Source organism: Penicillium solitum (assembly GCF_028829755.1).
Source record: "Penicillium solitum strain IBT 25940 chromosome Unknown utg000005l_segment0_segment0, whole genome shotgun sequence".
Lineage (NCBI taxonomy): Eukaryota > Fungi > Ascomycota > Eurotiomycetes > Eurotiales > Aspergillaceae > Penicillium > Penicillium solitum.
This window is the reverse complement of record NW_027072125.1, coordinates 4007139-4029219: the sequence shown is the minus strand read 5'-3', so window position 1 is coordinate 4029219 and position 22081 is coordinate 4007139. Positions and strand designations below refer to the sequence as shown.

Below are 22081 nucleotides of genomic sequence, written 5' to 3'. Positions count from 1 at the left end.
CTTGTGAATTGGCTCGAATAAATTGGCTGTTATACCCAAATAGGAAGGCCCGCCAGCTCTTGGCATTGCTCCACCTCGTCAGCGGCGAATTGTCGGCAAATCACCCCGCTTGGTGACGGACCCCAGTCCATATATCTTGTGTTATCCTGGTCTATTTTATGATCCCTGTTTTTTTTTTGGCTTTTATCAAATATTTGATTCAAAATGGCTGCCACTGAGAAACGTCCTGAGATCATCGAGCTTGCTCGGGGATTGGCAGGAGTGCCCTTGTGCGAGGAGTATGAGTGTATGATATCCGGAATGATGTATGTATCATTCACAATATACTTACACCCTTATGAGACGGTTTATTAACTGGTCAGGTACAACCCCAATGTCCCGAAACTGTTAGAAGCACGGCATCTGTGCCGAGGACTTGCCGCAGACTTCAACAACCTTGACACCAAGACCGTGACATATGACAAGATCGGCGACAAGCGTCTTGAGTTATTGCGGAAACTCGTCGGCAAAGTTGGAGATGGAACATTCATCGAACCACCATTTTTGCCCGACTATGGATGCAATACTGTTATCGGAAAGGATTGCTTCTTCAACTGGAAGTGAGTCTGCCTTCTCGCCATGACTTATCAAAACTTACCAACAATTTCTAGCGTTACTATACTAGATACCAGCCTAGTTGTCATCGGCGACCGTGTGCAGATCGGCACTGGAGTTAGTATCATCACTGCTGGCCATGATACCAGCATTCTTTCTCGTCGCAAGTTCGTCGAGTTTGGTCATCCGATCTTTATCGAAGACGACTGCTGGATTGGAAGTAATGTGATTATTCTTCCTGGTGTGCGAATCGGCCAGGGCTCAACGATTGGAGCCGGATCTGTTGTCACCAAGGATATCCCGCCGTTCTCGGTCGCCGTTGGCACCCCTTGCCGCGTGAAGAAGACGATCCCATCGGCGGAGGAAGAGGAGCAGGATCCTAATAACCAGTACCGCAATTTGACTCGTGAAGACCGATAGAACCAGAGTGAGAGTGGAATAGAATTAGAGAATAGAGCTGATCTTCCCTTTTCTCGACCTGATATCAGAATTCGTTATTATGTCCCTAGCGATGGTGGAATTGACTAAACATGTAGATATCTGGTGTGGAGCCTATAGACTGACTGATAGGAGATTTACATGACATCAATGAAGATTACTCTCTCTCTCTCTCTCTCTCTCTCTTGATATTGTAGAGTTCAAATGTTCGAAGAGAGAAGACGTATAAGTGGGGAGAGACAAGGTATTATCTCACATTCCACAATTTCTTTACTTGACTTTTACTTGCACCTCTGCTCCTTCCTCTCTCCCTGACATAACCACCACATCTTGCATTTACACATAATCTTTACTCACTCCTCGCTCTAAAATGGGACACCATCGCACTCTTGCCCAGCCAATCACTACATGTACAACTATGTCCACCACCGTCCTCGTCCAACGGCAATGATGAAAAACGGTCGCATCAGTGAGAGCTAGTTCGAGACAGAATAAGGTCCGCATTGCTCTTGGAACTCCATCATATCCGGGCCTCTCGAGGAAACAGCCTACTAGAGCAGTCGAAGTTGCGTGGTCAGAGCGAAGGGTAAAAATTGAGAAGGATTCAAAGTGTGGCTACGTGAATCTCACAAAGAAGGACAATTAGACTCACGGTGGCAGTGCATAAGTGTGGAAGAATCTCCATTGAAGAATGGAATATAAGAGGCGCACACACAACTTCCGGACCGAAGGGCCAAATGAAACTGACTAACCATATTAAATGACTTCTTGGTGAATCTATCATTAAAGAATATAATTCTTCTGGTAGTTCTACCTAGAATGACTATACTCTGAAATACGCATTTTTAACCGGGAAATACAGTCCTGCCAAAAAAATGTGAAACGTCTAATGGCATAGTTGCATTGAAAGCAATTGAAATCGTTGATGAATATAAGTTCTGGTGCCGACTATTGTATTCTAACCAGCACTTGAGAACACTTAAACCAGATACCTGAAACCCTTGCGCATACGCAGCGACTCGTCTGGGCTATCGATGATATCGTTCTCAGTAGGCTCTCCTCTAGCAACATCGGCAAGTTCACCCTCTTCGAGCTGGTGGTTCAAGCCGACCAGCATCGAGCGGAAATACCAGCATCCACCGACTGTCACACCAAACATAGCCAGCACGATTCCGTAGCTTGAGCGGTATCCATTTTCTTCCAAGTCCCAGACGTACGAGCCAGCGACGTTGCCGAGTTGACTGAAGGCGTTGATCATGGCAATGGCGACGGCTCGCTTGGCAGGAGGACGGGGGAATGAGGAACTGATCCACGAGTAGAATACGATGAATCCTGCATAAGAACCAGCCTGCAGGAATAGAGCGACGTAGCGAGCTGCGACATTGTTGGTGGCCATGCAGATGACGAAACCAACCGCTCCCATGGCGATCGGGCCGAGGATGTGCCAGACTTTCTCTTGTGTTTTGTCTGCATGCCATGCGTTGATCACCGAGACAATACAGGAGAAAACCCAGGGAGGAGCGCTCATCAGCAGAGTCGGGACATATCCGAATCCGAGAGTGCCAGTGAGGGTAGGCTGTGAAACGAGTCAGTAAAGGGTGCCAATTGGATTTTGATATGAAACGACTTACGAAGAAAGCATTAAAGCTGAGTCCGACAACATAAGCCGTGAAGGTCAGCATCATCACGTAGATCTTCATGTCCTTCAGAGCCATGGTTAGACCCCCAAAGGCACCAAGTTCTTCACCGTCGGTGTCAGCCTCGCCGACGTCCTCGATCATGCGAAGTTGCGCAACTTGGCGCTCTTCCTCGGTGAAGCCGCGTGCATTGTGTGGCAGATCAGGCAAGATAAATGCGGCAAGGATGGCAAGGAACATAGTCACAGAACCCTCGATCCAGAAGAGCCAGCGCCACGCGGCGTGGCCCATAACACCTTGCATGTTGGATAGCACACCGGCACCAACGAGAGCAGAGAATGCATTGGAGATAAGGTTACCACAGAACAAGATGGCGTTCCTGGTAGTCAATTCGCGACGCGTGTACCACTTGGAGAGGATGAGCAGGGCACCGGGCAGGAATGCTGCCTCGACGAAGCCCAGCAAGAAACGGACAGCCACCATGTCACCAAAGTTCTTGGTATTTCCAGACAAGGTGGAGATAACGCCCCATAACAACATAGCCACGGCAATATAGAGTGAGGGCCGGCTGATGCGGTTGATGAACATGTTGGAAGGAACCTGCATGATAATGTAGCCGACGTAGAGAATACTCAGACATGTTGAGTACTCGGTGCTGCTCAGGCCCAGATCTTTCTCCAGACCCTTCAGGCGAGCAGCAGCCATATTGTTTCTATCCAAATAGTTCATAACTGTCCGCGGGAAGTCGTGTCAGTCAGGTGAAGTTGATGTATAGCTCGCCTGTTGAAGGTTGGGGAGGTTTGGGGGTGCGGCGAGGGGTACTCACTGTAGATCGCAACAAAAAGGCTGCAACGGGCATCGAGCTTGCGCTTGAGCTTCTTCTCAACAACTATCCGACGAGCAGGATCCATCTGAGGAGTGCCGTCTTGCTTTGGGGAGGCAATATGTTCGACATTTTCAATCCGTTCTTTCTCGGCGTCAAGCTCTATCCGGTCACGGTTTTCCCGTGAGATATCGTCTGCCATTATATGTGTGTGTGGTTGTGATTGTGAGGAAAACCAAATAATCCGGGGATCAGACAAGAGCAGGTTCTTCTATTTAAGATGAAACAAAACCCTTCTCATGGTTCCCCCCGCGCTAGTATTTTTTTATGGACTTCCCCGGTACGTACCCCCACGCCGAAAATCGAATGTATATTTTACGCGGGGGTCATAGTGGAGCCGTCCGACTGGGCCTCCGAGAACAGCAACCGTTCCGAAGGAGAATTCGGCTTCAACGAATGGCGTCCATGTCCATGACATGGGTATGTGACGATCCCCCGGTGCAAGCCGGAGATGGAGGCATCCTGATATGACAGGAGTAAAGAGGATGTGGTAATACAAGGGCTTCCTTAATCCTTCCCAAAAAAATTATAATTTAAGAACCGTGCAGTTATCACAGACAACCTCATCCCGTGCGTTGTCTCGGCCCGGGAAGTTTTTTAGGGGTCACGCGGTCACGGGATTAGCGATTTGGTCGGCTCTCGGACATCACGGGCCACAAGAAAAGACCAAAACCCCCACAAAAGACTAAACGAAACGGAAGAAACCGGCCAACAAAAAGGGAGCAGAAAAGCCTGAAAACTCAGAAAAGCCGATCTCCACACGGAATCCAAGTTCGGCATACGGCATATGGCCAATCCCCTACTTCCCCTACTTCCCCGCCTCTCCCCAGTTTTGTTTTGTTTTTTTCTTTCTTTTTTGCTTTTGGAAAAACTTACTCCTTTCTCTCACCGAGAGTGTTTAATGAGATCATATCCCCCGCAAAACCATCATAATGCGAGTTTAACATAACGTGGGGAAAGCCATACGCAACATACGACATTGTATAGGGGAATATGGAAACGGGACATACGGTCTGAGGTATCACGGACGTCACCCGCGAACGAAAAAAAAAAAAAAAAAAAAAACCTTGACAAATGAATTCTTGACAAATGAATTCTTGACCTTCTATCCACTGAGGCCTTTTCCACTCCAAGCTCAATCCGGCATTTTCCCGACACCCCACGTTCGGTCTGCCGATATTTTGCCGGTTTCCCAGTCTAGTGTCGACATGTAGTGTCCAGCTTTTTAGTGGTTTATATTCGGTAGATGAACACCGGTAGCTTCGGCCTGTTCCGTCAGCTCAATTTCCTCCATATGGTCATCCTCATGCCATCCCTCCCGATCATCCTTGACTAGTCGAACAAAGCAGACATCAAGTATAAGCGCTAAGATACTGATGGCAACCCCGAAGAAAAGTGCCGCTCGATACCCCATGATTGGGCTACCCGAGCGGCGGGCAATTTGCACTTCAATAGTGGATGCAAACCCTAGTCCGAGGCTGTTTCCATATAGATTCAGGGTACCGATGACGGACGCAGCAATCCCCTGCTGCTTCCGACGGACGGAGTTGCTGGCAATGATTTGGCCAGCCGTGTACACAAAGTCCGGACAGAATGAGAACAGAACCACAGAAGGAAAAATCTGGGGCCAGTAGGATTGGTGGATTGGCACGGTCGCCATGAGCACATTAGAAATTAAGATCGTGACCGTCCCAATGGCCAGGATCCATTGTGCTGCCATTCGGGGGATCATCCATGCTGCGAGACAGGCAGCGCCCGTGGCGCAGATCACGAATGGGGTCCAGCCCACAGCAAATTGCAGAGGAGACCAATGCCAGACCTTTTGGAGCCATAGCACCTGGTACCAGATCAAGGTTCCGACAGCCATATAATTGAGAAGCACGACCAAGAGCAGCATGAGGAAGGATGGGGCTTTGAAGATCTCGAGTGGCATGATGGGCTCCGCGGCGTAGTTCCTTTCCCAAAGCAAGAAGCCCCCGAATAGGATAATTGAGCTGACCAGGAGAGCAATCTCATAGGAAGTTGACCAACCGACACTCGGTGCTTGGCTGTGGGGGTTGTTAATATGCAATGGATCGGGTTGCTATCAACGACTTACTTCCAAACAAAGTTGAACAGAATCAATGAGCTTGTTCCAAGAGCCGACCCAATACAGTCGATCTTTCCATGACGATCGACCGGAGGTTCTCGCGGACTCAAAGCCCAGAGCGGAGTGAATGTGATAACACCAAGACAGGCACTGTGTTACCAAGGTAATATTAGTACTTCTGGACCGGGTCCACAGATTGTATCACCTACATGAAGACGAAAAACCACTTCCAATCTGTCCGCTGTAGAAAAGCACCCAAGAACAAGGCCCCAAAGTATCCTCCTACTGGGGCCGATGCACCAAAGAGACCCAGACTCAAATTTCGCACGCGACCGGGGGGGTTGGTACTGGATATCATAGCCACTGCATTAGGCATGATCAATGCCCCTCCAAGACCAGTTAAAGCCCGCATCGTGACAAAGGCGAAGAAGTCGTTACAAAAGGCATTGGCTAGGGTGCAGATTGTGAGCCAGGCACCCCCGACTAAGACGAGTTCTCGATGGCCATAAACATCTCCCAATCGACCACTAACCAACACGAAGGTACCTTGGGTTAGACTATATTATGTTAGTGAGATAGTTCTATTGTGAATATCTCGATACCGTGTGCCTTACGCATAACTAGCAGCAATCCATGAGGCGTAAGTCTCTTTAGCACCCAATGATTCACTCAAGGTGCTTCCTCCGGCAATGCCTGCAAAATTGACTGTCATCTACTTTTGTCAGTATTGGGGGATTTCTTTTAATGAAGGCAGTTGATGGTCCCAACTGTACCTGTACAAGATTAGCCAAAACAAGAAGTGCAGTAATGACCACTCGACGCGATTTAGTTGTCCGACTGGGCAGCGTCCGTTCAAAGACAGGTTGGCCATCCCTAGGAGTCGAGTTGTCTTCTACAGAAACCGGCGTGTCTGCAACATGTTCGACTGGGGTTGCGGGGGTCAGATCTAGCTCGCGGGGTACAGTAGACGATGCAACGGGCTTAGTTTCATGTCGAAGGGCATGTAAGAGTGACATGATGTGATAAAGAGAGAAATATTTCCTATTCTTTTGAATATTGAAAATATCTGAACAGAAGATCCCGAGGAGATTAAATAGACACCATCATGCGGGGAACTGGGACCCAAGCTACTAATCAATATCAATACGGGGTAGACGTGACTACTTTGACTCATTCTCAATGAGAAGTCACAATCCAATTAGACATGTCTGCAACTCTGATTGATCAGCATGGCGGTGCTAGATCCGTGTGCGGAATTGCGGGGATTTAAATACATATGTATCTCCAATGTACCTCCCCACGTTTGTCAAAGTCGCATGGGAGGCAAGTAACGCGCAAATTACGCCCGCGTTAGTGAGGCATCTATTCCTCGGACGCCATGAGAAATTTGAATCAGGGTCGAACACCCTGGACAGATCCGTAAAGTCGTCCGGGGGCCAAAAAGGCATCTACATGTTAGGACGGTTCAAAATTTGTGCTTTATTGCTTGATCGGCCGAGTTTGTGTAAATTGGATTGGCATACGCGGCCATTTTCAAGCGACATGGGTCAAAATACAAGAATATGGGTGCTGATACACCCAGTTTCGAGTTTTCCCAGTCAGGAGCCCATATGTGACCGCTCTCCACTCGCCCATACAATTATTTATTTGCCTTTCCAATTGCATCTTCGTTTGCAACCTCCGGTATAGGAATTGGCCCTCCTGGAGAGTTCTCCAGTCTCGCCGTCAAAACCTCGACGCCTGTTTCTGTGACGAGCATAGTATGTTCTATCGATTTCCAGGTTAGTATCTAGAGCTTACAACAGGCCTGTGAAAGCTCAATACGCACCGAATTGTGCTGTCCGTTTGCCGTCCACCGTAACGTTTGTCCAGTCATCCGGCCAATATACTTCTCGGCTGCCGCCCAAAGCTAGGATAGGTTCAATCGTGAATGTCATCCCAGGTTTACATGTTCCCACAGCCTTGTTCTTCGCGTAGTGGGGGATCCAAGGAGGGGGGTGGAATTCCGTGTTGATACCGTGGCCGCCCCAAGTCTTGACAACGACAAGGCCCCTAGAGGCTGCGTGCTTCTCAATGATCTTACCAAACTCTCGAATTGGTACACCTGGTTTGATTATCTCGATAGCCATGTCCAAGGCCTGCCGGGTCGTTTCAATGAGTCTGACCGAGTCTGGATCCGCTTTGGCCTTGTCGCCAATGTAGTAGGTCTCGTTCACATCCGCATGATATCCGCCGTGGTACAGAGAAATATCGAGATTAAGAATGTCGCCATCAAGAAGGACTCGCTGATCAGGGATTCCGTGACACACAACCTCATTCGGAGATGTACACAATGACTTGGGAAAGTGGTTATAGTTAAGCGGAGAAGGATATGACTGCCTCACGGTTTAGCAAAAAAGGCCTGACATGCTTCACATAGGAGTAAGACTGGACTTCACTCACCTCTCGCTCGACACAAGCATTGTGGCAGATTTCATCCAGGTAATCTGTGGTCACGCCAGGCTTCATCGCTGCAGCAGTTATGTCGAGTACTTCTCGAGCCAGCCTGCACACCTTGCGCATGGCCTCTTGGCCCTGTGCATCCAACAAATCGACTTTCGACCTGCTCAGGCGCATCTCACGCTGTGGAATGCCATTCTTGGCCCAGTCGGGGTGCTTGATTGTTTTGGGGACAGGTCGTCGCGGGGAGAGTGGGTATACAGGTCTGACAGAGCCAGTGTATGGGTATGCTGGAAAGGGGTCATAAAATCCGCCAGCTATATCGCGATTAGAGAACAAAGCCATGAATAATTGGTGCATAATGGCTACCATTTTGTCTCTTGTGCATCACCTTGTGTGTGGCCTGGGTACGATCAATGTTAGATTCTCCGTCAGGGAAATGTCCACACAGATGTAACTTACCCAATTCCTTTTGAAGCAGTCTTGATCGCAGAAGTAGCTGCCTTTGATATCCAGCTTCAGACAGGTCGGGCATTGCAATGTCCCAGCTTCATTGTCGCAATCGGTCCCGGAGCACTGTTTCTCGGGATCAGACATTGTCACAGCGATTTTATATTTGAGATCTGATGAGTTGCAGGGGAAAATGGGAGATCTGCTTGCTAGTGAATGAAATTTTGTAAAATGTCTTATCGGGTACTAACTAGTACAACACCCCATACATGCCTGTTCCACTTTCACGTGACCATTTAACACTTCGAACCACACTTTTGACAGAGCAAAACCATGGAAAGCGCCCAGGCTCATCCATGGGTGGATATATGGCCCACTTTCCTATTATAGAGAGTCACGTGGTTTCAACATCTATGTATCCAGAACCTCATGTATAACACCTTTATTGCTAATCATTTCTTTCAAAGGGTCAGGGCTTTTATGTTACATATTTATAGACTAATATTTTCAACAATCTATTCTGGCTGACATCTACAAATATATCCCCCTACTGGTTTACCAAATCATTGTAAAAATAGCCACTGACAAACAATGCAAACAAGAATGGTAAACGAATGACCCATTCTACCCAACAGTACGTACCTGATTGGCGTATTCCCGAAACCCCACGAGAATGCCGCCATGGAGGGGACAGGCTTCCTCTTGCAACATCTAGAGGACACCGGTCACCTGCCACATCATGAGGAAGGTGGGTATATATGATCGTTGCGCGTCTGAGTTTGCGGAAAGTCGAGTGTTCACCAACTCAGCACCAAAGGAGGATAACGAGACTGATCTGGTGTGAGCGCTTACGAGTCGTCAAAGGGTAGAAGCTGGTCGTCCACTTTGTCCCCGCCACCACCCTTCAAATTCTGATGTTGGTCTTCAATGGAGAGGATCATCAGCACGGAGCTGGTCACTTAGCTTACCGTCCACGGGTGTGCAAAACCGCTCAGGACATCACTAGTAGCATTGGCCTAGTGAGTCTGAAGGGAGACAGCCCTTCAACTTGGTCTGCGCAGTCAGAGATGCGGTTTGACTGAGAGGTTCTCGGTGCAAAAAGGTGCAAAGAGAGCTTGGCCACAATGTCGCGGTCCTCGGGCTACGAAGAGACCGTCTCGGGGGTGCTGGTGGTGTTCTTTCCACACTCAAACAACTCTGAAGTTCGAATCAGTCGTCCATATAGGGCAGGTCCGACCGAATTCCTGATCTCAGTCAAAGGATCAGTGCCGAGGACGTGCGACTAGAAAGGTGAGGGAATGTAGATGAAATTTGAAAAAATACAAGAGAAGTCGAGTATAGCCCTAAGCCGCTCCTCACTGCCATTACTCTCCTACCACCACTCTCTATTTCACCATAACCTCCTTCCAATACTACCGCCGCGTCAACTTCAAATCGTCCTAACTACATTATGGCGTTCCCAGCTAGCGATATGTCTGACGCGTGGCCGAGCGATTAGAATGACCTTCGGCGGAAATGTGCGAGCTACACCCAACGAGCAAGACAATAACAATGGCAATCCTAAGCCATGACACTGACAAGAATAATGGGACCGATGCCATCTTCGGAAATGCCGATGATAGCCTAATCCTAACACCCGGAGCTAAGAATGGAAGTGTGGAATATGAAGATGCTATGTAGCCACATAACACATGCCTAGGTAACATTTTCCAGGGCAAACAGAGGTGGAGAGACAAAGGGAAAGTAAATAAAGATAATCTCATCGCTGCCAAACGAACGGCGACCTTACGACAAAAAGAATATTGTGGAGATAGAGGCAGGTATATATATGGGAGGTCCAGTGGTAAGCGGCGCCGTGTCGCTTATGATAGCGCCATGTCGCCAGCTTGACCATAGGCCCGATCCCCAGAGAGCCTAGGCATGCACACTTCAATTTATATTCCAATAGGACAAACATAGGCACGCGAGCACAGATATATTGCACTACTCCGTACGTAAAACGGCATTACAAAGCAATATCCCTCACGGAGAATCCATCCGGTCAGCTAACCCCATTCCCACAGGAAGTACATCAAATCGACGTGTCACGAGTGACCAAGTAGATAGCTCGCGTTACATTACGAATTCATCATTATCTTCCACTGATCTACAAAATCAACTATATATGTATTGGTGTCTTTTTGATCTTTTTATCTTATAATCCCGGAAATAGAACTATAACCAAGGTTGTTAGTTTACGATCTCCTGGGCCATAGTATTGACGGCTGTTCTTCTTCTTTGGGGCAAACAGTCATATTAATACAGCATAAGATGCCTTTTTCAATCTCATGATCTAATTTCGGATTACAATGCCTTCTTTCCTGCGTCCGCCTGTTGCTGGGCAACAATGTATCCAACAGCACGGGCAATTCCCTCATCCAAGGGGACAACAGGCAAGTAAGCCAGGCGGTACTTGGCCTTCTCGGTCGAGTAGTAGCGAGTCATACATGAGTATCGCACTGTCCGGGCAGTGAGACGCGGGGTCTTGCCAAACAATCCCATGACAGTCTCAGCGAGACCACCGACGGTCTCAAGGAGACCCTCGGGCAGAGCCCAGACTTGTTCCGGCTCGACGACGCGGTTGATCAGAGCCCACATGGCACGGGTGACATCCCAGAAATAAACAGGGGAATCGTTGGTGATGTTGAAAGCCTCGCCGTCCACGCGCTCGTAGTCGAGGGGCCCGCCCTTGCCAGCCGCGTGAAGGTCATAGCTTGCGAGAAGCCGGTGTGCAGCAAGCAAGTGACCGTAAGCCACATTGCCGACATAGGTGAAATCGAACAGGTTGTCGTTATCACCGAGCTGCATCCGTAACACTCTGTCCGAAGCTTGGGAGCCGTGCTCCAGGATCTTGTGTGTGACTGTTGTATCCTTCTCTCCGTGGATTCCGGCCGGGCGGATAGCAGCTGTGAGCATCTGGTTGGGGGACGTTTTGTTGTACTTCAGGACGAGTTCCTCGGCATCGGCCTTGATAGACGCAAGGGGTCTGATTAGTGATTGATCCCGATTAAACAATGTTTAATAACAATAATAAAAACGCACCTTAGTCTCGGAATAGTACTCCTTCTGCGCAGGACCCCGGATGTATGGCCATTCCTCGTTGACATTCTTCAGATCACTTTGTGTGTCGTGGACCACGGAGCTGGAGCTAGTGTAGACGAACGCCTTGCACTTACCACCCCAATCGCCATGCTCGCCACCAGCGACTTCGAGGAGTGTCCGCGTTCCCTCCACATTAACCTTGTGTAGCAGAGGCTTGTTGCCCTCAATCATAGATGGCGACGCAGTGTGAATAACAAGATCAGGCTTGACGGCGCGGAAAACCTCCAACATGGACTCGACGGAGGTGATATCGCCATCGTAGTACTTAGCGCCGGGAAGACGGTTGTTGGTGGTACGCAAGTCAACGACAGAGACAGTCGAGTTGTAATCCGGGTAGCGCGATCCCAGAGTCGGGTACTCGAAACGCGCATCGCCGACGGGCTTAGGCAGAGCGTAACTGGGGTCGGTCTCGGAGGGGAAGTTCAGCAGGTGATCGACAATGTGCCACCCCAAGAAGCCACAGCCTCCAACCACCAGGACATTGCCTAACTCTAATGTGCGCTTTTTTGCCGACATAATGTGATTTCTTTTTGTAGATTGGGGGGGATGGGAGTTGAGTGAAAAGGGGCCGGGGAAGTTGGCGGAGATAATCAGGTGATCCGTGCGGGTTATGGGCTCGGCCCCAACTTGGCACTCTTCTTTTCTGCTACTTCTTCTACTTCATATTGAGATGAACTCTTTATCTTCTATTTTGCAATGAGCACACTTGTTCTATGGGGCAATCGAACTGACGGCCAGTTTATCTTCGCTATCTACTGGTAACTGAAAAGATTTGCCAAAATAAAACAGAAAGATGAAAATGAAGATAAACCCTTATATATCTATCCATTCGAATTCTCGAAGAGACTTACTGCTGGACCATAATTGAGACTCGTATCCGAGCTTTGTTTGGATCGATCTTAGGTGCCATTGAATACATACTCACATTATCCCTGGTTAACTATAGGAAGGTGCACACAGTATGCTTTTTGTGCCGCCTTCGTATACCTAAAAAAGACATGACAGAATATTCTTGTGCCCATGATTTCCAACTTGAATCGCACGAAGTCTTTGGCCAAAGTCTTTGGACTCCATGTCCTGGGAACAAGTTGAACGGAAATAGAAATGACATTGAACACTGGTTCGGTAATCGTCCATCATGTCGAAAGTGACATGAAGAGGATGGAATTACATACTTGACTCTACATACACACATACATGTACATATGTATGTATGCATCTTATAATATCTAAGATCCTAGGCTATCTAAGGAAGGAACGTCCGACTCTGACTAGGTGAGCGCGGAACCACCTTGGTAATCCTTGACCCTCACCTTCTTCATTGCCCCCCGTTTTCACTTCAGTGTCCCCTATCCACATTCACCAGAATCTTGAGACCTTCAATGTCCCATCGCGACGCCTTCAACATGGAAAACTACTGGAATCGAAAGTTTACATGGTTTGACGCTCCAGACACCACCGGCACCGCCCCTCTCGCTTCCCGAAAGGACCATAAGGTAGCCGAAACAGTTCCTACTGAGGATACTTCCAAGTCACTCGTCAATAAACGCCTTGATACCCTGACAGCAGAGCTTGACAACCACAGGCTCAGGCTTGATGGCCTGGAGATGGACTCCCGATCTTCCAGACAAGATTCCTTCACCATGCCTCCCAAAGTCTCCAAAAGGGCAGATCACGCCGGCCTTCTAACGCAAGCACGAAACCAGATGACTCCAGGTGCAAATATATTGGCAGATCTTAAGGTGATCACTGAGAACCTTGAGGACCCAAAGAAGACTCGGCGTTGGACAGGCATGTTCAAAGACCATTATTCAGTGTCCTGGAAGGAATGCCAAGTATTGGATGGGCTGGCAAGGGTTGAAACCAGGATGATTGATATACTTAACATCCGGGCAAATTTTCACGCACTTCCCAAGTGGCAGAGGCCGAAGAATCGCCCGCAACGCCGACAGATTCAAAGAATTTGTGATTACTGGATTGGTCTGTGGCACCATGATCCCTATATTTCTGTTCCGTCCGAGGCCTCCCGTCAGCTATGGGCGCTCTACCATTCGTGATTGCTATCGAGCTGTGAATGAGATTCCTGGTATGGCTATTCCAACCCTCAGTTTGTACTTTGGCTAACCTTGGAAAACCAAGCCCCTTCGTGGGACAGTTCCAGGAGTATTCAACATCCCCCAGTTGTACCAGACTGGATGAACTTAGCACAGACCATCTATATGGTTACAGTCAAAGGATGGTGCTCGGTTCAGCTCGTGCATCCTAGCTATGGAGCTATACCTCGTGCTGTCTTCCATTATTGTCTCATCCGCTTGTTGTACGTACTTAGTATGCAGGAATTATGTTTTATCACAAAAGTTACGAATGCCCTTTTTGTGTATTTATGAATGCTGTTTGATATCAATATCGATTTTCATGTGTTGAATGGCATTCGAAGCCACATGCCCCACAATCCCCGGTCTCTCCGCCATCTCGAGGGACATCATTCAAAGAAAGACATAGTGATAGCAGGAAAACGATACAGTTCAAGCGAGGTTGGGTTGATAATGATAACAGAATACTGTCATGTAGCCTGCTGTATGACACATTTCTCAGTAAATACGCACATTCCGGGGCAATGAGCTAGCTCACCTCACATTCTTCCAGAGATGTTCGAAGCTTGCGCCTGTAAAGCCTGCGATCTGTTTCTGAACCCCAGCACAGAGCGCTTGCCTCTGGGTTGACTGTCATGAGGGGGTTGTATGGAGGATTGTCGTCTTCCAGCGTGTTGATGATGCCCTCGATGTGTTGGCCGATTTCTTCAGCGTGCGAAGGAAGGTACATCAACACACCCAGTTTGGAGACACGAATGTGGTACAAGGGTGACTCGACGAAGACCCGAGGTTGTTCTTCTGGGTGTCGAGGACTGATGTAAATCTTTATCTTGATAATGCCACCTTCCAGTCTGGACTCGTTGCGACCAACATAGGTGAGTCTCCAGACGAACGGGTTGTCATCAACCAGCGACAGATCAATGACTTGAGGACAAGAGTTCATTTCTGCAGCAATCTGTTCATGTTGACCGGCCAGTTTGACTGCAATCCCGGCATCCTCCTTGACCAAAGCAAGACCCTCGACGGGCCAGTTATGTGTCTCTTCCATCAATCGGTCTCGAAGAGCCAACAAACGGGGTTGCAGGTCGATGTAGTTCCATTCTCCGCTCATAGTATTACCATAGCCTTCAAACGGCATTTGGATGAATGGAGTTCCTTGTCTGCGTGCCTCATCCGCGATACCTTTCTCAATAGCGTTCTGGTAGAACTCAAGGTACCACAGGAAGCGTCGCTTACAGAAGTCGTGGAACTTGCTTTGAGCGAGCAATCCAGCTTCGGGTTCCAGTTCGATATCACTATCTTCTTCCGTGCTCGATTCGTGACAGACCCTCACCGCCACTCGACGAGGGGACGAAGTTTGAAAGGCTTGTTCAAGAGGTGTGATGACTGCCAGTCGTAAATTTTCATGGCGGATCTGGTATAGATGTGAGCATTGCGAAGCTTATTCTGGACAGATCGGATCCCACCTTAGATTTGTAGATCTCCATGTTTTCTGTGTCGTTCGCCCTATCGTCGCCCTCAAACCCGGGTTCCAGTGTATACGGGTTTGATGATAAGAGGCTCTGAATTGACAGCATCACGGATTCGAGTCCCTGTGCAGGCGACCATTGCTCACCCCGAGAACCATGCCAAGTTCTGTTGCGATGTTCAGCGCTCCATAAATGCCACCCATGTTGTTAGACAAGCTTACCCCAAGATCGACCTGGAAAATGTTAGTGTCAAGCTCTGTAGAAATTGAATAGTCCCCAGGGCGCACTTACAAGCAGACCTTGCCATTGGCATACAGATTAGGACCGAAGCGAGTTCGGCCCCTGTTGGTTGTCCGGATTTTCACTATCGGGGGATTTGCTGGGTAATCTATGTCGCTGTAATTTAGCAAGTGCCTGCTACGAGACCGAAGACCATCTTACCTGACGGGATTTTGATCGAGAACTGGTAGACGATTCCAATTGGTTAGCCACCTGGGCATAGTTCAAAGAAGCGAGCTCGGGCCAGTCTTGGATGGGTGGATCTCTTACCTCATAAAAGCCCAGTTCGTATGGGGTGCCTGGGGGTCCGATGATGAGGGCCTGTATGTCACGAATGTTGCTTTCTTCATAACGGACCGTGAAAGCTGTACCGAGGTCAGCATGTGAGTGTCTGTAGAGTGGCTTCAAGTGTCAAAGAGTCCGGGGGACGGAGATCTCGTACCAAGTTGCTCACTCCGCTCAACCTGTCTCAGTTCCTGATGAAGAAAAGCGGAGATTAGTGATTGGTCCGGGTGATTTGCCCAAATGGATCCATGTAGTTAGAAAGGCACCTACTCGGACAAGGCGTAGAGTACACTGGTCACCCATCTTGCAACGTCTATGTTGTAGGGTGAGCCGATCATGCGTCCACACGTGTACTGTAGAAGGAAGAGAGAGAGTAGGAGGAGCTTTGGAAAATTGAAGTTTATCAAAAGCAGGGTGTCCTTAAAGAAGAAAGAGGAGGTAAAGAAGGCAAAACCCAGGTGAAATCAACCCGCAAGGACAAGTTTGTTTCTTCAACCTTTGTCTTGTTCTCTTTTGTTTTTTTTTTTTTTTTTGTTTTTTGTTTTTGTTCTTCTGATTTCTATCTTTTCTTTTCTCTTTTCTCTTTCTTCTAGGAGTTGACTTTATTTCTAATATTCATATCATATCATCTTTTTTTTTTTTTTTTTGGCTATTGTGGTTGTTGTTTACCCACGTCATCTTGCCAGCCTCCCACTTTCTTGTACGGGTAATCATATCAACATCCTATGTCAGTCTACATACATACATAACTATGTGCTCCGTAGATATATATGTAAGGATCAGTCTGATGAGATGCTTATTCCATGGATTTCCCTGGAAACTTTGAGTTACAAAACAATTGGATTGTTTTATATATGTAGATACTAACTAATACATAACTAATTAGTTAGTTATTTATGGATGGTGTATCTACTCCGTATATACATAATGTACCTGATGTATTGATGTATTTATCTCCTGAAGATATCAAATCCGTGGAGTATACGAGCTAACAGAAAATCCCGCTATATAATTAATACATTGACCTTGGATGCTATTTAAGGTTGCATCTATTACGACGACAACACACGAGGGGAAAATATACCTCCATATAAACGAAATATCATTCCTTAAAGTAAATTAATACGAAAACCAAAAAAAAAAAAAAAAAAATTAATCTGCAGAGTGTTCTATAAAAAGCACACTGATGGCACATGGGGGCGGTACGGAGTACACCATAAGCTGTGTCTACTTTGTACATGCACATAGTACACAGTGCAATGTTGATATATCCCAGTTACTTTGATTTAAACAGATCGAATTGAATCTTAAATATCCTCTAATCACATCCAAAATATCACAAATACCCCAATAATCCCTCCATATCCCAGTAGAAATGGAAATTGTATAGACCACGTGACCTCAGGGTCCCGAACTAATATTAGGGGGGGGGGGCAACAAATGCCCAAGCCATCTCCATCTCCATTCCTCCCCAGCCCACTTCTTTTCCCCTCGCCCTTGCACCTTAATTTTTTTTTCCTATCTGGTTCTTGGAGTCCTGGAATTTGCCGGTTCAGTTTGGGATGATTGTTGCCCGATAATCCGCGCCCTCTGTTGGTCTCACCTTGAAAGCTCCCAATCCCCTCGAAAACCGGCCCCCGCGTCCTCTAGCCTGCGCGCTTTCAGACCCTTCGTTCAGAGCAACCTTCCTCTATACCTTCCCAATTCGATCCCGGTGATTCTGCGCGCAATTTCCGTCACTACTGCATCGCCCACCCCCACGTGTCTTTACATGGCGTGAGAGTGAGTATACTCTAGGGAACAACAGTGACCCCGGGTAAACCGCCCCAGGCATATGATTCTAATTTAAGAATCAGACTCTCGACCGTACGCGCCCAGCCTACCTTGATTTCCCCGCCAATCTGTAACCGCGTTACATCTTCGACTTAACCCTTCTCATCAATCTCGTTTACCACGTCGCCTCGCCCGTTTCGTACTATCAATTCTTTGCATGCAGCGTTCGGCGTGATTCAACCCAACAAACCCCACCATATTTCTGCTGACGGGGGACCAAGATGCCCCCCGGTGGACTCCCAGCCAGCCTGGTCGCAGGCAACCCCAGCGGCCGGCCCACCGTTGACACATCTGGCTACGGGGCTAACTACACGAAAAACACACCCACATCTCCCGAAGACAGTTTGATTCCGTTCGATTCACCCTCAACACGAACGGGAGGCCCAAGCCCAATCACTCCGGTGAACCAGGAGGATGGTGGGCGCTCGAGTCGTGCTCTGGGTCCTGACCAGGCTGGCTTCCGCGACCGTTCAACACCCCGAGATCGCTCGCGAGTGAACGGGCGTCCAAATAAGTCCCCCGGCGGCTCATCCCGCCTGTGTCAAAAGTGTGGTGAATCTCTCACGGGCCAGTTTGTGCGAGCGTTGGGCGGTACTTTCCATCTGGAGTGTTTCAAGTGCGAAGTAAGTTGCTTCTTCTGGCTAACCTTTTAGGGGTCTTTTCTAACTTTGATACTTCTATCAGGACTGTGGCGAGATCGTTGCTTCGAAGTTTTTCCCCGTCGATTCAGAAGATTCAAGTTGCCAATTTCCACTTTGCGAAACCGATTACTTTAGACGACTCAGCCTCCTATGCCATGAGTGCGGCGGCGCACTACGTGGATCATACATTACAGCGTTAGACCGGAAGTATCATATTGAGCACTTTACCTGCTCCGTTTGTCCGACCGTCTTCGGTGCTCAAGACTCTTACTATGAGCACGAGAGTAAGGTCTACTGCCACTTTCACTATTCAACCCAGTTTGCCCAGAGATGCCATGGATGTCACACTGCAATCCTAAAACAGTTTGTCGAGATCTTCCGCAACGGTCAAAATCAACACTGGCACCCCGAATGTTATATGATCCACAAGTTCTGGAATGTCCGGTTATCCCCTGCCGGTCAAACATGGGAGCCTCCGCCGGTGGATGAGGATGCCAGCGAAGAGGAGCGCAAGCATATCCGCGACGAAGAAGATATTATGGAAGAGAAGGTCTTTAATATTTGGAACACCCTCTCCACCTTTGAAGAATCATCCGCCGCTTGCATCTCAGATATGCTGCTTCATGTGAGCAATGGCGCTTACATCGATGGTGTTCTCGTGGCCAAGCGCTTCATTGAACACGTAGAAATCCTCTTCGGTGCCGTTGATCAGTTAGCGGATTATATCAAATCGCACGAGTTAAAGGGTAAGTCTCACGTAGCTGATTTTATATCGTCGGGAGCGATCGCTGATTCTTCCAAACCAGAACTTTCCTATGGCCGCGAAGCCAAACTTCTCTGCAAAAAGATTGTCGCCTTCTTCGCCCTCCTATCGAAAACCCAGGAAACCGGAGTACGCAAACTCGGCGTCACCCAGGAGCTTCTGTCCCTGGTGACTGGTCTCGCCCACTATCTCAAACTCCTTATCCGCATCGGTCTACAAGGTGCACTCAAACTTGAACGCGAGAAGTCTGCGCCAGACGGTTTACAAAACTTCCTGGAGCACCTCCGTGATCTAGAGTCATTAGCCGGGCGCGAAGATGATGATACACCCGTCGACCTGATGGCCGGAGTGGAAGGTTTGGCCGATCAACTTTCAGATTGTTGCATTGCCTGCAAAGAACCGATTGACGACGAATGTGTTCAATTGGGACAGAGCCGTTGGCATATCAAGCCGCCTCATCTTTCATGTAAATCATGTGAGAAGGACTTGACCGCTGATATCCAAGACGCATTGTGGAGCGGCAGCGAGGAACAAGTCTACTGCGGAGCTTGCTCCCATCAGATGCAACTTGGCCCTGCTGTGACGGGTGGTTTCACTCAAGTTTCAAAATTGCAACAATTTGTTTTCTTACTGAAAGTGGCCCTCGCACGGCTTCTCGCCGTACTGCGATCCGGGGGAACCTTGCCTCATCCTTCAGGTAGGATACTTTTACCTTACCCCCATCCCGCCGGCAGTTTGTCTAACTTGCTTCGTCCCAGACGACCTCAACCTTAATGATCATGACAACAAAGACGGCCGTCGAATGTCACGCCAGGTTCGACAGTCATATGCCGGTGCCCCGCGAGATGGCTTCGAAGAAACATCCCTTGAGCAGACCGTCGGCGAGATGCGTCGGCTACGCTCTATTCGCAACGAGCGAACCTTATCCACAACATACAAACACGCCCGCGCATCCAGAATCATCAACGGACCAGAAGGCAGAAGTGCCCGACCAGGGTCATCTGGCAATGATGGCAGTGACCCGAGGGGTCACGGTTTCCAGATTGTCGAAGAACGGGATGCCAATGGCGAAACCGTTACGGATCTGACTTTCGGGGCTCAGGATGCTTTGACGCTAGATGACATCCCCCGTATTGTTGCGGCTGAGCAAGCCAAGGAGCAGCGACCTAATGCTTACAGACATGCTGGTACGAAGCTCATTGGGGGGACAGAGCCGATGCCCAGGTACAACCATGGTCACCAACGGGGAGTATCGAGTGGAAATTTGGAGGCCCTCATGGAACCAACTCGAACCAAACGGTACTTCTCGGAATTAACTGCTTTGGAATATTTCATCGTTCGCCACGTTGCTGTGCTACAGATGGAACCCTTGGTAGAGGGTTATTTCAGCATGGAGGAGCTACTTTCTCTTATTGAGTCTCGCAAACCTACCATATGGAACATCTTCGGTCGTGCCTTCAAAGACAACAAGAAGGGTAATAAGAAGAAGGGTGTCTTCGGTGTCGGTCTAGACTATTTAGTCGAGAAGGAGGGCACAGAGTCAAGTCATGGTGTTGGCCCTGGTGCGCTCCGCATCCCGACGTTGGTCGATGATTCTGTTTGTGCTATGCGGCAGATGGACATGTCCGTCGAGGGTGTCTTCCGAAAGAACGGCAACATCCGCCGATTGAAGGATACCGCAGAGCTAATCGACACTAAGTATGAGCAAGTTGATCTGACAAAGGAAACTCCTGTGCAGATCGCGGCTCTCTTGAAAAAGTTCCTCCGCGAGATGCCCGACCCGCTCTTGACTTTCAAGCTACACAGACTATTTGTCATCTCACAAAGTAAGTTTTGACGTTACGGTTATCGGTCTGCTCGCGCAATGCTAACATGTGTCGCAGAAATGGATGACGCGGAGAAACAGAGGCGACTACTTCACTTGACATGTTGTCTCCTTCCCAAAGCCCACCGTGATACGATGGAAGTCCTGTTTGCCTTCTTAAACTGGACATCATCCTTCTCGCATGTAGATGAAGAGTCCGGAAGCAAGATGGACATTCACAATCTTGCAACTGTCATCACGCCTAATATCCTTTACCCCAATGCCAAAAACAGCACAGTGGAGGAGAGCTTCTTGTCCATTGAAGCCGTCAATGCCCTGATCGCGTATAACGACGCATTCTGCGAGGTAAGTCGCCCAGGTTGAGGTATTCTCATACTCACACTAACTCTATCAATAGATCCCAGAAGACCTACAATCGGTCTTGGGTGATCCAACTCTCTTCAGGGAGAATGCCGAAGTGACAACCAAGGAAATCCTTAAACGATATGGCGATATTGCTCGAGGCAGCTTCTCACAGAGACCGGAGAACGGTGGCGAGACATTCACGATCACCACCCCCAACCGAACCAACAGCACTCCAGCTTCCGCGCGTATCGAGACCGATCCATCTCAGGATGCAGCCTGGCAGATGCAAAGTTCGGTTCGCCATGTGCCCGGGCCCGGCGGACACTCTCACTCGACAAGCACCAACCCCCAGGCTGGACCTGATTTCGGTCCTCCTCCCCCAGCAGCGTATCACCGGGACCGTAGCACCAGCAACAGTAGCCAGCCAATTGCAGGGGCGCCTGATGGCCAACCCTCAAATGTGGCCTACAGGCCGCGTCCGAGTGCAGGTGCCATGGGTGTTACTGGGTAGACTGGATCTCCTTATACTCCTGCACAGCTGTAATACTGCGATACATCATCATCATCATCCGACCTCGACATGCATCAATCCGTCTGATTCAATCTCTGTGGGGTGTTTTCGTTTCTTGTTTCTTGGGACCATCTTAGCGTTCTGTTCCTTTTCTTTTCTTTTCTTTTTTTTTGTCGAGTGACAGGGCTGGTTGACGGAGTTTACCCTGTTTCTTTTCCCCTTCCATGAAAATCCCCCAAAAGTGATCAACAAGCACCTTGGTCGCTATTGATCGGTTTCTGTTTTCTCTCTATCTCTATAGTGGCTGGGATGCCTCACTTTTTTTTTTTATCTCTGTTCATTTGCATCTGATTCGAGGGATCAGCC

The 22081-nt window shown here is 48.6% G+C and overlaps 9 protein-coding genes across 9 annotated transcripts; 3 read left to right on the top strand and 6 right to left on the bottom strand.

Moving 5' to 3' along the window:
• Window positions 1-204: 204 nt before the first annotated feature.
• On the top strand, window positions 205-1014 carry N7455_009126 (sugar O-acetyltransferase; the record flags this gene model as incomplete). The annotated part of the gene is made up of 3 exons (XM_040958727.1): window positions 205-305; window positions 363-599; window positions 651-1014. The coding sequence occupies 3 exons, from the start codon at window positions 205-207 to the stop codon at window positions 1012-1014; spliced, it is 702 nt and encodes a 233-aa protein (XP_040810805.1).
• Window positions 1015-2011: 997 nt separating this feature from the next.
• On the bottom strand, window positions 2012-3694 carry N7455_009125 (uncharacterized protein; the record flags this gene model as incomplete). The annotated part of the gene is made up of 3 exons (XM_040958711.2): window positions 2012-2608; window positions 2664-3400; window positions 3496-3694. 3 exons carry the CDS (start codon window positions 3692-3694, stop codon window positions 2012-2014), a joined length of 1533 nt encoding a protein of 510 aa, XP_040810800.1.
• A 985-nt stretch (window positions 3695-4679) lies between these two features.
• Window positions 4680-6657, bottom strand: N7455_009124 (uncharacterized protein; the record flags this gene model as incomplete). Its single annotated transcript, XM_040958820.2, has 5 exons — window positions 4680-5600; window positions 5651-5791; window positions 5851-6198; window positions 6256-6353; window positions 6415-6657. The coding sequence occupies 5 exons, from the start codon at window positions 6655-6657 to the stop codon at window positions 4778-4780; spliced, it is 1653 nt and encodes a 550-aa protein (XP_040810751.2). The 3' UTR covers window positions 4680-4777.
• Window positions 6658-7262: 605 nt separating this feature from the next.
• fpaI (putative methionine aminopeptidase, type I) lies at window positions 7263-8753 on the bottom strand. The gene is made up of 5 exons (XM_040958749.2): window positions 8543-8753; window positions 8450-8483; window positions 8084-8397; window positions 7470-8016; window positions 7263-7408 (listed from the first exon to the last, which is right to left on the bottom strand). Exons 1-5 carry the CDS (start codon window positions 8675-8677, stop codon window positions 7281-7283), a joined length of 1158 nt encoding a protein of 385 aa, XP_040810777.2. The 5' UTR covers window positions 8678-8753; the 3' UTR covers window positions 7263-7280.
• Window positions 8754-9241: 488 nt separating this feature from the next.
• N7455_009122 (uncharacterized protein) lies at window positions 9242-9471 on the bottom strand (the record flags this gene model as incomplete). Its single annotated transcript, XM_065606084.1, is given in 2 exon segments — window positions 9242-9365; window positions 9383-9471. 2 exon segments carry the CDS (start codon window positions 9469-9471, stop codon window positions 9242-9244), a joined length of 213 nt encoding a protein of 70 aa, XP_065461033.1.
• Window positions 9472-10873: 1402 nt separating this feature from the next.
• N7455_009121 (C-3 sterol dehydrogenase/C-4 decarboxylase) lies at window positions 10874-12187 on the bottom strand (the record flags this gene model as incomplete). The annotated part of the gene is made up of 2 exons (XM_040958804.2): window positions 10874-11536; window positions 11612-12187. The coding sequence occupies 2 exons, from the start codon at window positions 12185-12187 to the stop codon at window positions 10874-10876; spliced, it is 1239 nt and encodes a 412-aa protein (XP_040810796.1).
• Window positions 12188-13077: 890 nt separating this feature from the next.
• Window positions 13078-13728, top strand: N7455_009120 (uncharacterized protein; the record flags this gene model as incomplete). Its single annotated transcript, XM_040958781.2, has 1 exon — window positions 13078-13728. One exon carries the CDS (start codon window positions 13078-13080, stop codon window positions 13726-13728), a length of 651 nt encoding a protein of 216 aa, XP_040810784.2.
• A 565-nt stretch (window positions 13729-14293) lies between these two features.
• N7455_009119 (ubiquitin-conjugating enzyme E2) lies at window positions 14294-16100 on the bottom strand (the record flags this gene model as incomplete). Its single annotated transcript, XM_040958706.2, has 8 exons — window positions 14294-15178; window positions 15231-15399; window positions 15455-15466; window positions 15525-15621; window positions 15675-15696; window positions 15783-15877; window positions 15955-15988; window positions 16068-16100. 8 exons carry the CDS (start codon window positions 16098-16100, stop codon window positions 14294-14296), a joined length of 1347 nt encoding a protein of 448 aa, XP_040810739.2.
• Window positions 16101-17851: 1751 nt separating this feature from the next.
• On the top strand, window positions 17852-21715 carry N7455_009118 (GTPase-activating protein LRG1; the record flags this gene model as incomplete). The annotated part of the gene is made up of 6 exons (XM_040958713.2): window positions 17852-18253; window positions 18315-19017; window positions 19078-19731; window positions 19793-20860; window positions 20918-21204; window positions 21257-21715. 6 exons carry the CDS (start codon window positions 17852-17854, stop codon window positions 21713-21715), a joined length of 3573 nt encoding a protein of 1190 aa, XP_040810813.2.
• Window positions 21716-22081: the final 366 nt, after the last annotated feature.

Bases quoted from the DNA above. Each gene is read 5' to 3' on its own strand.
- fpaI (XM_040958749.2), bottom strand. From the start codon at position 8,677: ATGTCTGATCCCGAGAAACAGTGCTCCGGGACCGATTGCGACAATGAA. The intron at 8,398-8,449 runs GTAGCCATTATG...ATCGCGATATAG, and splicing joins GATGCACAAGAGACAAAATG to CTGGCGGATTTTATGACCCC. The intron at 8,017-8,083 runs GTGAGTGAAGTC...ACCGTGAGGCAG, and splicing joins ATGCTTGTGTCGAGCGAGAG to TCATATCCTTCTCCGCTTAA.